Here is a 12727-nt window from a genome sequence, read left to right on the forward strand (position 1 = left end):
GAGAGAGAGAGAGAGAGTAGAGAGAGAAGAGAGAGAGNAGAGAGAGAGAGAGAGAAAAAGAGCGGTGCCGCAAGTTCCCTTTCGTCGAGGAAAAGAGAGAAAGAGTCAAAAGGGTAAGGAAGAAGAGAAGGAGATAATTAAACATGTCGCATCTGAGAAATGCGATGATCACCGGCGGCTGGCCGACGAAGACGATGTCGGTGACGGCATCGTCGACGGCGGCGGCGACGTCAGCGGCGAGACAGAGTGCCGGCAGCGGCGGCGGGATGCTGATTGGGCGAGGGGTAGGGATGGTGGACGCGCCGCCGGTGTCCTCCGCACCGATGCTACTCCAGCCGATTATTCCGTGTCGCGGCATGGCATCGAGCGCAGCGACGGCGGCGGCGGCGGCAGCGGCGACGAGCCCGCGCGGCAAGGTTCTCACCGAGGACAACGTCTTCGTGAACCTGCGCAAAATGGAGTACGCGGTGCGCGGGCCGCTGCTCATCAGGGCGCTGGAGATCGAGAAGGAGTTGCAAAAGGTAAGGGACAAATTAGCCCAGTCGGCCAAATTTGAGAAAAGCTGCAGTGTATCTTGTCAAGCGTCTGCAACAAATTTGGCAGAAACGACGATAAGGTGATTCAAAAGAGCTGTTGAATTGAATTGGCGTTCACAAAACGGCAGCAACAATGTATAAAATAATTGGAGTTAATAAACCGGAGCGAACGACTCGTCAAGGACGACGACTTGCCACTCTAAGCGAAATAGAATCCCCTCCGAATACGAGCCTCCAAAAAAAAAGGAACCATATATAGTAGCGATACAGTTGTATGAGAGTAGCAGTTACATCGAATGTAAACTGAACAAGCGCGAACGAAAGGAGGACGAGAGGGATGGAAGAGGGATGGGCTCCGTGATAGAATGCGAGGTTGTCATGGTGAAACGCCAAGTATCGAAGACGAAGGACGAGGAGGAGAGGAGGGGGAAATAATCGCTAATTGAGGCTCTAATGGTAAAGTGCGAATAACTAACGATGAATGCGCTTTACGTCAAGATTGCACTTTATTCTCCGCACACAAGAGATAAGATAAGCAGAATATCTAGATTATACGAAAAAAGGAACTGTGAAAAATATATTGAATATAGTGGGAAAAAAAGTTTCTTTGTTGTCAAAATATAAAAATATATTGAATATAGTGGGAAAAAAAGTTTCTTTGTTTCAAAAAAAATTTTTTGCAAAAGTTTTTCATTCGTTGCGAAATTTTCGTTAATTATATCATTCGCTAGAGCAAAGTTTTAGCTTTAAGAATCTATTTTTTAAATTACGATATGATAATTTTTATCAGAGTTATGAGCAATCAAAGTCAGAATGCTCCTTTAACTCACTAATAACTCAGAAACAAAAAATTATAGGATTTTTAAAAAAATGATTTTGTAGGGAAAACTTCAAGCTTTCACGATAGATAGTCGAACATTTTTGTAAATTTTTTTTGAGTACGTGAGAGACCCCCAAAGTGAAAAGAAAAAATTTTTCATCTTTTTCAGGTAGTAGTTTTTTAAATGTAAAAATTACCAAACTCACAGAAACTCAGAAAATATAGTAATCTTTCGAAAGTAGAGATTTCAAGAGCTTTAAAACCTTTTTTTTAAATTTAAATTTCGTTCATTTTTGACGAAGATATTGTATATACAATTTTGAATTAAAAAATATGAAGAGACTTTTTCTCTGACTCAATATATCACGAGATATCGCTTCAATAGGATATTCTTGACATTAAGCAAAAATGTGACTAATAGGAAAAGCAACGTTAAAATTGGAGAGTATATTGGAGGCCTCAGTTTTATACCCATCGCTTTTAAATGCGCGCGTAACTGTGGAAAAATATTCCGCGTAATTTACATTTTGTTAAACATATGGATTTAGACGCTGACCTTATCTATTTAAAAAAATCAGTTGTAAATTAGCACATTAGAAGAACAACAAGTTTAAAAATTAGAGGAACATAATATACAGGGTGTCTCACAATTACTGTACAATACTTTAATGGCACATCATGAAGGCAAAGTAAATTTTTAACGCAGTACAATTTAAACAATAAACAGAATTTCGATTTTTAAACAGGTCATTATCAATAGAATAAAAGATCCTAATACGAAAATGTCCAGATCGCAATTGATCTGTTCTTGCTTACACTTTTTTCCTCTTAAAATGAGAGATATATATTTAACGCTGAAAAGAGAGAAAGCGAAGATGCTGAGTGTAAAAAGTGTAAACAAGTCGAATAGTTTCTGAATTATAACTGATCAGATATATCCAGAATATCACGAATTCCACGCTGGGATTCATTGTTACATTGACACGTGTTATTAATAACAGACCGATGAGCGAGTTTATATAACTATGGTTCTTAATTAAGCGCGAATTTTACGCGTTATCTTTTATCGATTATAATTCAAATCTTTTGTACATTTTCGTATCAGAATATTTTACTTTATCTCCAGAATATGCTATTCACACACAAATATTATACAGTAATTGTGAGACATCCTGTATAGCAAGTAAATAAGAAACAATGGAACAATATTTAAATTATTTATCCAAGCATTCATCTAATTTATTTTAAGTATTAAAATATTGATGACACACACAGAGAATCTCTCTATACTATATTAGAATATAAATTTTTATCTAAACTTTATATATATCTGTTCTGCAAATCATAAAATAGATAAGCGCACGTGGAACATCTAAATTACATTAGTAATATTTACACGTAAATATTTATTTAAATTAACTCTCCTGCAGATAATAACAAATAAGCGCGATATATGGAATATCTAAATAATATTAACCTATAAATATTAAATTATCTACTCTGCAAATAATAAAATGTAAATGAATGCAATGTAGAATATCAAAATTAATTAATATATAATATTTTTACTCAAGTTATTTAATAAATATTTAACTAAATTATTTCTTCTACAAGTAAAATGGGAACAATTCAAACATATCGCGTGCAATTGTGTATTATTATCTAAAAGAAAAGATTAACGTACGATAATGTGTATTGATAACGCGAAGTATTTTGTAGTACACATAATTATAGTTGACGCATTTTATCCGCATTCAATCATGTAATCGGCAAGTAGCCTTATATCGCCTGCAGCGTGAGAATGTAACGCAATTATCTCTAGCAGCCTCGAACAAGTAACTCTTATTTTTATTTCGGTGATCTACTGACCAGACTATATGGTAGCCTCTTATCACATTATTAAATCCGAGAAAGTTATTACTAATGGAAACGTATACACTATATGAAAATGCAGAGATTGATTTAAAAAAAAAACTTGATTTAAAATTGAGAGTGCCAAGGACGAGAAAACTAAATATATGTGTACCATTATCTCCCTAAATAATGTTTCCTTGTAAATGATATTCTTCCGGAACTGTTTTATATCGTTTATATACAAAGTGTACCTGATTAAATGTATTTCTCTAGAGATGTCTGCTTAGATCGCACTGTTCCAGTGCGTTGATTTCAAGGTGCTTAGAGTCTCGAATCTGCTTTTGCGCATTCTCTTATGCATTTCTTTTTAATGCACCAAATACATTTAAAATTTTTAAATATAAGAGTATCGAGTACCTTTAACAAATGTAAACGACCGATTTGTTGGAAAAAAAGAAATGCGTTCATCAGTGAAGTTACGCGCTAAATAATATTATTATGCCTATATTCTCACGTTTCTATTCGCTTGACACGTAATTGCATAATGCTCGTCGATGACGTAGTTTTACGGTGCGAAGTTTACCCAGTTTATCAGAAAGACGTTATTTCCTCTGATAAAGGTAGTTTCGAGTATAAAAATATGTGATATTTTTTACTCGAAAATTATTTACTTAATTACTTAATTACTTAATTTTTTGATACAAAAATTTAAACTCATATTTTTAAATTTAATTCTTATATTTTTAAAAAATTTGTCATATTTAAACTGATGAAGCTTTCTGAAAAAAAAAGTACTTTAACTTTGCTGGCCTGTTCAAATTTATTTATGATTAAATACAGATCAGTGTAATTAAAAAGCTCTAAAAAATTAAAAATTAAAAAATCTCTTATATATTTACAGAAAAATTATCTACAGAAAAATTAGAGCAAATTAAAAAATTTTTCAATTATTGCAGAATTCACATATATATGAAGAATTTAAAAAAGTTCCAACTTATACAAAAATGCTGAAAAATTTATTAAAAATTTATAAAATTACTATTATTTGAAATTGGATCAATGAAAATAAATCTATTATTAAATAAGAAAAATCATATTTTCGATCAAATCTCAATACTTTAATATTTCGATGTGAATTCATGTTAAATATATATATTCAATTTTGCAAACGTTTTAAAAGTTTCAAGAATAAAAAAAATTTTCAGAATTGAATATATAAAATGACATATAAAGAATAGGATTTTTCATATTTAATTAAATTATACAGAAATTTCAAAGATTCTACAATTTAAATACAAATTCTATAAAAAATTCTATGAACAATTATGTAAAAAATTATAAAAAAATTTTTCACTAAGATTAATACATAAAAAAATAATATCTTAAGATTTCGGTATTTTTGTAGAACTTGAAATACGTTATTTGGATTATAAGCAATTAAAAGAAAATCGCGCATTTCTGTGAACTATAAGTCTCAAGAATTCGAATAAATAATAAAATTTTACTTTTTGCTTGATTTCAAATAAACCTTGTTTCAACAAAATTTTGATTTGTGTATGAAAAAAATGCATATAATTTTACATAGAAATTACATGTCTATGACCGAAAAATTACTTAAATATGATTAGAAATTTACAATTTCCAGTAAATTTCCAATCATATTTATGTAATTTAAGTAATTTTCTGGTCATAAACATATAATTTCCATGTAAAATTACATGCATTTTTTTTTAGTGTCGCTGAAAAGTTTGGAAATGTTTAAAAAATAAGCACGTAGATTGCATTAGGATTTAAGCTTATTTCTCTTTGCAGGGCGTTGATAAACCTTTCAAGGAAGTAATCAAAGCGAACGTGGGCGATGCCCACGCGATGGGTCAACAGCCTATCACTTTCCTGCGGCAAGTACTCACCCTGACAGTCTCGCCGAATCTGTTGGATGATCCGAGTTATCCGGAAGATGCGAAAGATCGTGCCAGATTGGTCCTAGGAGGTTGCAAGGGCGGCAGTGTTGGCTCGTACTCGGAATCGGCTGGCATCGAGTGTATTCGCAAGCATGTTGCACAGTACATCCAGGAACGCGATGGCGGTATCTCTTGCGATTATCGCAACGTCATCCTCTCGAACGGTGCTTCTGATGGTATCAAGGTATTTATAGATTTCAATTATCTCTTTATTATTCGAAACATTTGAAAGCAATCTAGTTATTTAATGTTCTGACATGCAATACCCAGAGAAAGGTTTCTTCGAGAAAGAAAGAAAGATTTCTTTCTTTCTTAAAGAAATGTTTTTTGCTGTACGGTTAAAGAAAAAATTTCTTTGATTTGTGAACGTCATTTCTTTGATTTAAATATTATTTTTTAAAATCAAATAAATTTTATTTTATTTTAAAAAGTAATGTTAAGTAAAAAGTTTAAATTAAAGAAATGATGTTCACAAATAATAGAAATTTTTTCTTTAACCGTATAGCAAAGAAACATTTATTTAAATTGAAGTAACCTTTTCTCTGGATGAAGAATAGTGAGTTTACAAATGTCAAAAATCAAAATGGAAAGTGATGTTAAAAAATATTGAAAAAGATGAGTCTTTGCGATCTTAAATACTGTTAAAGTCCAATTTTTGTATATAATAATAAGCATATAAAATTATTTTATGAATATAGAATATATATATTTATGTATTAGACCAGTGGTTTTCAATCTCCTTTAATTTACAACACATTTATAAATAACGTGCCAAATTTGTCGAGATACATCATTACCGAGATGCACATGCTTCAGCAGCATAAATCTTTTGTCTAATACTGCCAACGCAACAGTTAAAAATAAACAGAATTAAATTCTAGAGTTTCTATTGTTTTATCTCATTGTTTTTAAAAGTAATTTTATTGAAATGACGATATTGTTTTAATTCAAGTAAGAGTAAACATAATTTAAGAATAAGAGTAAACATAATTTAAGAATAAATATAATTTAGATAATTTTTATAATTTAAAAAATATTTTTTACTTTGCATATTATAATCACTTTTTATTTCTATATTTTTTTGCTTCTTTTTATTTTCTCTAGAATTTTTATGACACTAGTTGAAAAACTTTATATTAAACAATGATTTTTATGTATGGTATATAAAATTGGCATATAAAATTTTAACTTGGATATTTTGAACAGACTGATTGTATAACTAATAGTATAATGACATTATATTACCTTTTTTTTAAATATATTCTTTTCTAATTCTGAATTTTCTGTTTCCAGTCATTCCTGAAACTATTCAACGAAAGGATTAACAATAAACCATCCGGCATTCTGATCCCAATTCCGCAGTATCCTCTGTATTCGGCGACCCTGGCGGAGTTTGGACTCGCTCAAATCGGGTACTATCTGAATGAGGATAACAAATGGTCGCTAGAAGTCAACGAGCTGGAACGAGCATTAAGAGAAGTCAAGGATACATGTAATCCTCGTGTGCTGGTGGTGATCAATCCCGGTAATCCAACTGGCCAAGTATTGACTCGCAAGAACATCGAAAATGTCATCCACTTCGCCCATAAACATCATCTGTTCTTGCTGGCCGACGAGGTCTATCAGGACAACATATATGACAAAGATAGCGCATTCCATTCTTTTAAGAAAGTCATGACAGAGATGGGCGAGCCGTATTCGAAGATGGAACTGGCATCGTTTATGTCCATCTCGAAAGGTATGCGAAAAAAGAGTTTGGGAATCGAAACATTTAGTGATACGAATCGCTAAAAACAATTTATTTAAAATATTAGACTTTCAAGATAATTTAATTAAGGAACATTGAATTCTTAAATTATGTCCGCAATAATTTATTGATTTAGTTGAAATATTTGATTTGAAAAATTATTGAATTTTGATTATTAAATTAAATTCATGAATAGATTTCTTAGGAAATTTCAGAAGCATTCCGGGCATTTCGTTTTCAGGATATATGGGTGAATGCGGGATCCGTGGCGGTTACGCCGAAATTATCAACATGGACCCGGAAGTGATGAAGGTGTTATTGAAGTCGATCTCTGCGATGCTGTGTCCTACCGTGCTCGGCCAGGTCGTGATGGATGTTGTGGTGAATCCGCCGCGACCGAATGAGCTATCATATGAGCAATTCCAGAAAGAGAAAAAGGAAACTCTACGGTCTCTAGCAGAGAGATCACAGCTCGTCGTCGACACACTCAATAGTATTCCAGGATATAAGGTGACTGTCCTTTCATAAGATAGCCAAGGAAAATTACGCTCGACGGTATTTTTACAATATTTTTGTTTTTCCTTTTCAGGCGAATCCGCCGATGGGCGCGATGTATGTGTTCCCGCGTTTCGAGTTGCCGCCAAAAGCGATTGAGGCGGCGCGAACGAAAGGTCAAGAACCAGACGTTTTCTACGCGTTCAAACTGCTGGAGAGCACTGGGATTTGTGTAATCCCGGGCTCGGGCTTCGGCCAGATACCCGGTACATACCATTTCCGGACCACGATACTGCCGCAAAAAGAGAAAATCAAAACAATGCTCGAAGCACTGAAGCAATTCCACATCAAGTTCCTTAAGGAATATAGTTAAATATAATATATTTTTGGTTGAAAAAATTGAGATTATAAAGAATTGGAATAGGAATAATGAGGAGTAACCGCATGGGGCTGTGCATATCCGCGTGAGGATACTAATTTCCGGTCCAAACGCATCGCGAATGAAATATTTTTATTACGATTAATAACTCATTATTGAAAGACAGTTATTGCATACGATATTGTTATTGAGTTGTGTTTGTGTAGAAATCGTGACGAAACTTTAAATCGTTGTATGTAAATGTAAATGTAAATGTAAATCATTGCTGAAGGAAAATCTGTAAATATCTGGTAGTTATATCATTATGCCGACAACGGTCGATATTATATTATACAATAGTCAACAAGAAGAGAAATTGAATATTGTTGCAGTCAATCTGCTGTATTTTTTGCGATTTCCTATTCTTTCCTAATCGATTTCCAATTAAGTAAATATTAATTTTTCCTTTTTTTAATTGATTTTTTATTCCTTGCAATTCGACATGTATACAGAATAAACTTCTGCTGTAAAATATCAATTCTCTCTAATGAGAACAATAATTAATGTTTAAAGGACTCCTTAATATTTAACAAATTAAAGGACAAGAATATAAGGGGAAGTAGGAGTCAGCGCGTACTTTGTGTGCAAGTATAATAATAGATGTATTTAAAAGTCCATTTTTAATATAAAAGTATGTATTGTCCATATAATATCCATACGCATTTCGACTTACTTCAAGTCATTCTCAATGGAATTAAACATAATATTAAAATAAATAAGGACTATTAATTAAGAACCAAATGCTGGGTGTTAACATATTTCACATAGCTGCATATATTGTCATATGTTATTCATCGATATTAAGTTCCTACGGAAGATGATCATATTAAATCCATCCATTGTTATACTTGCGCACAAAGTACCGCGTTGATTCCTCCTTTCCCTTACATTTTTGTCTTTAATTTTATCAATTCTTTCTTTCACTTTTTTATTTTAAATTGATTAATTCGTAAATCCTTGCGAAGGATATAAACGATGATTAAAGAGAAAGAAAATAAGGAGAAAGAAAGTAATAAGATGCAGAAGACATATTTATATATATATAGTATATAATACTATAGCATATAGACATATAATATACATATATAATTAAAATAATATAATTAAAATTGAATTGTGCGCATGTTATTCATAAATTAAAAAGAAAATTGAAAGATATGCTAGAGATTGTTTCTTGTTCTCTCTCAACACAAATCACACGTAGATTTACCAAGTGCAAATATTTCTTAAGCTAATAATACATACACAGTCTATATCGCTATTTACAGTACTTGCTATTTACCAATCGTATTGATTGAACTAATCAAAGGTCCATGGCGAGCCTTTCTATCTCCTCAACGAAGAACTTCATATCAACTTCCGTTAGTCCCGAGTTCTGCAGCACCAATCTGAAGAAATTGGGCATATTTCTCAATGTCTGATACGTAATCAACATTGTTCCTGCTCGTACCATGCGTTCCTTAATTATCGGCGCGATCTGCAACGATTTCATAAAAAATCAAGACATACAAATTAAAAAAAATAAATTATAAATTCAAAATAGTACAAAAGCTAAAAAAAAACCGTGATGTATTAAAAATAATCACTTTAGTTAACAATATAGAAACAATTAGGATGTTGGATCTATTATCTCATCAATCCAAACGGAACAAAAATGATTCGCTTCTCCTACAGCACAAAAGTTGCAGCAACAATGTTGCAACTTTGCAGCAATATTGCAGCGTTATTGCAATGATATTATTGCAAATTCTGTATGGGTTAATTCTCTTAATTCATTTATTATGTATGTTTATTATGTATAATTCTCTTAATTCTCTTAATTCTCTTAATTCATTAGTTTGTAAGTGTCAACAAAAACGTGCTTAGATTAAATAGAGTCGAGTGTTGCACCTTGTGAAGCGCCTGCTCGAGTTCTTGGCCGGCCAGGTGCCTTTTTGACGGCGGAATGTAGCGGAAGCAAACATTGATGCACTCCGGCTCGACGAGCAAGTGCCAGCCATCGCGTATCCTGATGAGATCGGTAAAGTGACGCGAAAGCGCAAATAAGTGGTCGACGTGGGCCTCGAAGCCGCGCATACCCTTCGCTTTCCACATGTACCAGAATTTGATGACGTCAGCGCGGCGGCCGCATTGCACATGGCGATCACCGCAGTCGAACGACGCATCATAGAACTTGTCGTTCTGGAAAAGATAGCTCGCCCCGCAACCGTGCGCCGCTTGTAATAAACCTAAGAGTGAAACTCCATTTATAAATTTATCACTTACGCGATGTACCTCCAGAATATATAAAAAAAAGATACTTGAGATTTTAATAACCTTTTTTCGCGATTACGATTTAAAATATTGAAAAGTTAGGAATTAAGTAAAATATTTGATAAAATAGTAAATAAAAAACATAACAAAATTACGTTAAATAATTAACTTATAAATTAATTTAATTAATATAATTAATATAATATAAATTAATTTAATTAATTAAAATTCATACATTACGATATTTTAATTTTAAAATAATCTCGTTATTAAAATATAAAGAGTATAAATTAAAAAACGTATGAATAAAATTTCTTTATAAAAAATAAATAAAAATAAAGAGACAAAAATATAAGATAAGGAAAGATATAAGAATAAAGAGGAAACCTTCATGACGAAGCAGCAGGGTGGAACATTGCTGCGGCGCGGCGAGCAGCTTGTGAGGGTTCCAGGTGACGGAGTCGGCGAACTGTATGCCATCCAGGAGGTCACGATACGTCCCGGAGACAAGTGCACCTCCGCCCCACGCGGCATCCACGTGGAACCATAGTCCATGTTTCTTGCACACTTCTGCGATCTCTCTCAGGGGATCAAACGCGCCTATCACGGTGGTTCCCGCGGTGGCGGATACCATGAGTGGCGCGGCGCCCTCCTTGACGGCTTGAGCGATCTGAGTTTCCAGATCAGAGACCATCATTTTGCCACGAGAGTCGACCTTGACTAGATATACGTTATCATAACCGATTCCCAGGAACGCGGCGAGCTTCTTCACAGAATAGTGCGCGTCCTCCGAAGTGAACACCACCAGTCGTGGCATCTGCGATAATCCGGATTGCTTCAGATTTGGATATCTATAAATTAATAACCTTTTAAATAAAGCTTAAACTTTTTAAAACTTGCTTAACTGTTATTTATTATTTTAAATTAATAACATTACTATTTTATTTATTTGATCCCAATGGCAACAAATGACGTATTAGGTGTACAACTTTGGTTCCGCCGTTTTCCTATAGATGGCTTTAGAGGTAAGTGGTCGAAATAAATAGATTATAGACGTCATACAATAAACTTGGGCATCTGTCAACATAACCCCATAGAAACATTAGTCGATTTGTGTCTGCATCATAAAGTTATTCTCGATTGAAAATGTCAGTTTACGAGCCAAATTCTCGTCATTTGCGGGAGGTTTTAATTTTTTGCTTCAATATGAAGAAATCTGCTCATCGAATGCTCTCAAATACTTATGGTGAGGCCGCTATAAGTGAAAGAACGTGTCGTGAGTGGTTTCAACACTTCAAGAACGGTGATTTTGACGTCCAAGGTCATGCTCTGTATTTGGTGAGACTAGCTCGGCGTAGTGTATTATGAACTGTTAAAACCGACTGAAACAATCACAGGCGATCGGTATCGAACACAATTGATGCGTTTGAGCCGAGCATTGAAAGACAAACGGCCGCAATACAATGAGAGACACGATAAAGTGATTTTGCAGCATGACAATACTCGACCCATGTTGCGAAAGTGGTCATACTTGGAAACGTTGAAATGGGAAGTCCTACCCCACCCGCCGTATTCTCCAGACATTGTTCCCTCTGACTATCACTTGTTTCGATCAATGGCACACGGCCTGGCTGACCAGCACTTCTGATCTTATGAAGAAGTAAAAAATTGGATCGATTTGTGGATAGCCTCAAAAGATGACCAGTTTTTTCGACGCGGGATTCGTACGCTACCCGAAAGATGGGAGAAAGTAGTGGCCAGCGATGGACAATACTTTGAATCATAAATGTATAACTAATTTTTTACAATAAAGCCTCGAATTTCGAAAAAAAACGGCGGAAGCAAAGTTGTACACCTAATATGTAATAATAATTAATTGAATAATTATCAATATACAAATTAAATATGTTAAAAATTCAACAAGGACTTCAGTGGATTGTTTTTAACACAAATACAAATTGTGTTATTTTTACTATATATAAAGGTGTCCCAGAACGACTGCTAAATATATTGTATGCTGATAGAACGGACTAAACTGAGAAAAGTTCTCATTTTGTAATTTTCACAATAATTAACAAGAATTATCCAGATAGCTAAACGTGCAAAAGTTACTTGAACGGGCCGTAGTTTTCAATAATTTAGATATCGTACAAATCAATGTTGTCAGATTTTTACTGCTTCAAATTATATCACAGTACATTAAATCATGGTGGAATTATATAAAGTGAACAATTGTGCATAATGGCGGAGTTTGACCAATCAAAATTGTACTAATTTGCAATGTATTATTTACAGAACGAATCATGTGAATTTCTGCAAATGAATTCAAAAATTAATTGATAGATCTCCGCAATACTTTCAATCCATTGCGCATCCGTGAGAATGATTCACCTTACTACTTACACCATACAAATCAAATCTGCGTGCTAAACTTTGAAATTGCATGGCGCTTTTACGCGTGATTAGTTTTATGCGAAGATATTCAATATCCAATTTTTAAGCAGTATATAACCACAGTATATATAGTAGCGCAACTCTCCTGATTTTATGTTTACCAAAATGAAATGCGCATGCATGAAATAAGTAAATTGCCTCATCTCTTTTCCTCCTTTTTTTATTGCTCTCTCTTTCTCTCTCTCTCTC

The 12727-nt window shown here is 33.6% G+C and overlaps 2 protein-coding genes across 2 annotated transcripts in view; one reads left to right on the forward strand and one right to left on the reverse strand.

Annotated features, from left to right (window-relative positions):
• The first annotated feature begins 143 nt into the window (after nucleotides 1-143).
• On the forward strand, nucleotides 144-8309 carry LOC105621727 (alanine aminotransferase 1-like). The gene is made up of 5 exons (XM_012203185.1): nucleotides 144-521; nucleotides 5023-5355; nucleotides 6465-6909; nucleotides 7160-7428; nucleotides 7508-8309. Exons 1-5 carry the CDS (start codon nucleotides 144-146, stop codon nucleotides 7784-7786), a joined length of 1704 nt encoding a protein of 567 aa, XP_012058575.1. The 3' UTR covers nucleotides 7787-8309.
• Nucleotides 8310-9134: 825 nt separating this feature from the next.
• LOC105621728 (cysteine sulfinic acid decarboxylase) overlaps nucleotides 9135-12727 on the reverse strand; it is a 12795-nt gene continuing 9202 nt past the window's right edge. Inside the window, exons 3-5 of the mRNA XM_012203186.1 lie at nucleotides 10472-10935; nucleotides 9722-10059; nucleotides 9135-9308 (exon numbers count right to left, since the gene is read on the reverse strand). Of these exons, the coding sequence (XP_012058576.1) occupies nucleotides 9135-9308; nucleotides 9722-10059; nucleotides 10472-10935 (976 nt within the window). The remainder of the gene's footprint in view (nucleotides 9309-9721; nucleotides 10060-10471; nucleotides 10936-12727) is intronic.

The sequence above is a fragment of the Atta cephalotes genome (assembly GCF_000143395.1).
Source record: "Atta cephalotes unplaced genomic scaffold scaffold00037, whole genome shotgun sequence".
Taxonomy (NCBI): domain Eukaryota; kingdom Metazoa; phylum Arthropoda; class Insecta; order Hymenoptera; family Formicidae; genus Atta; species Atta cephalotes.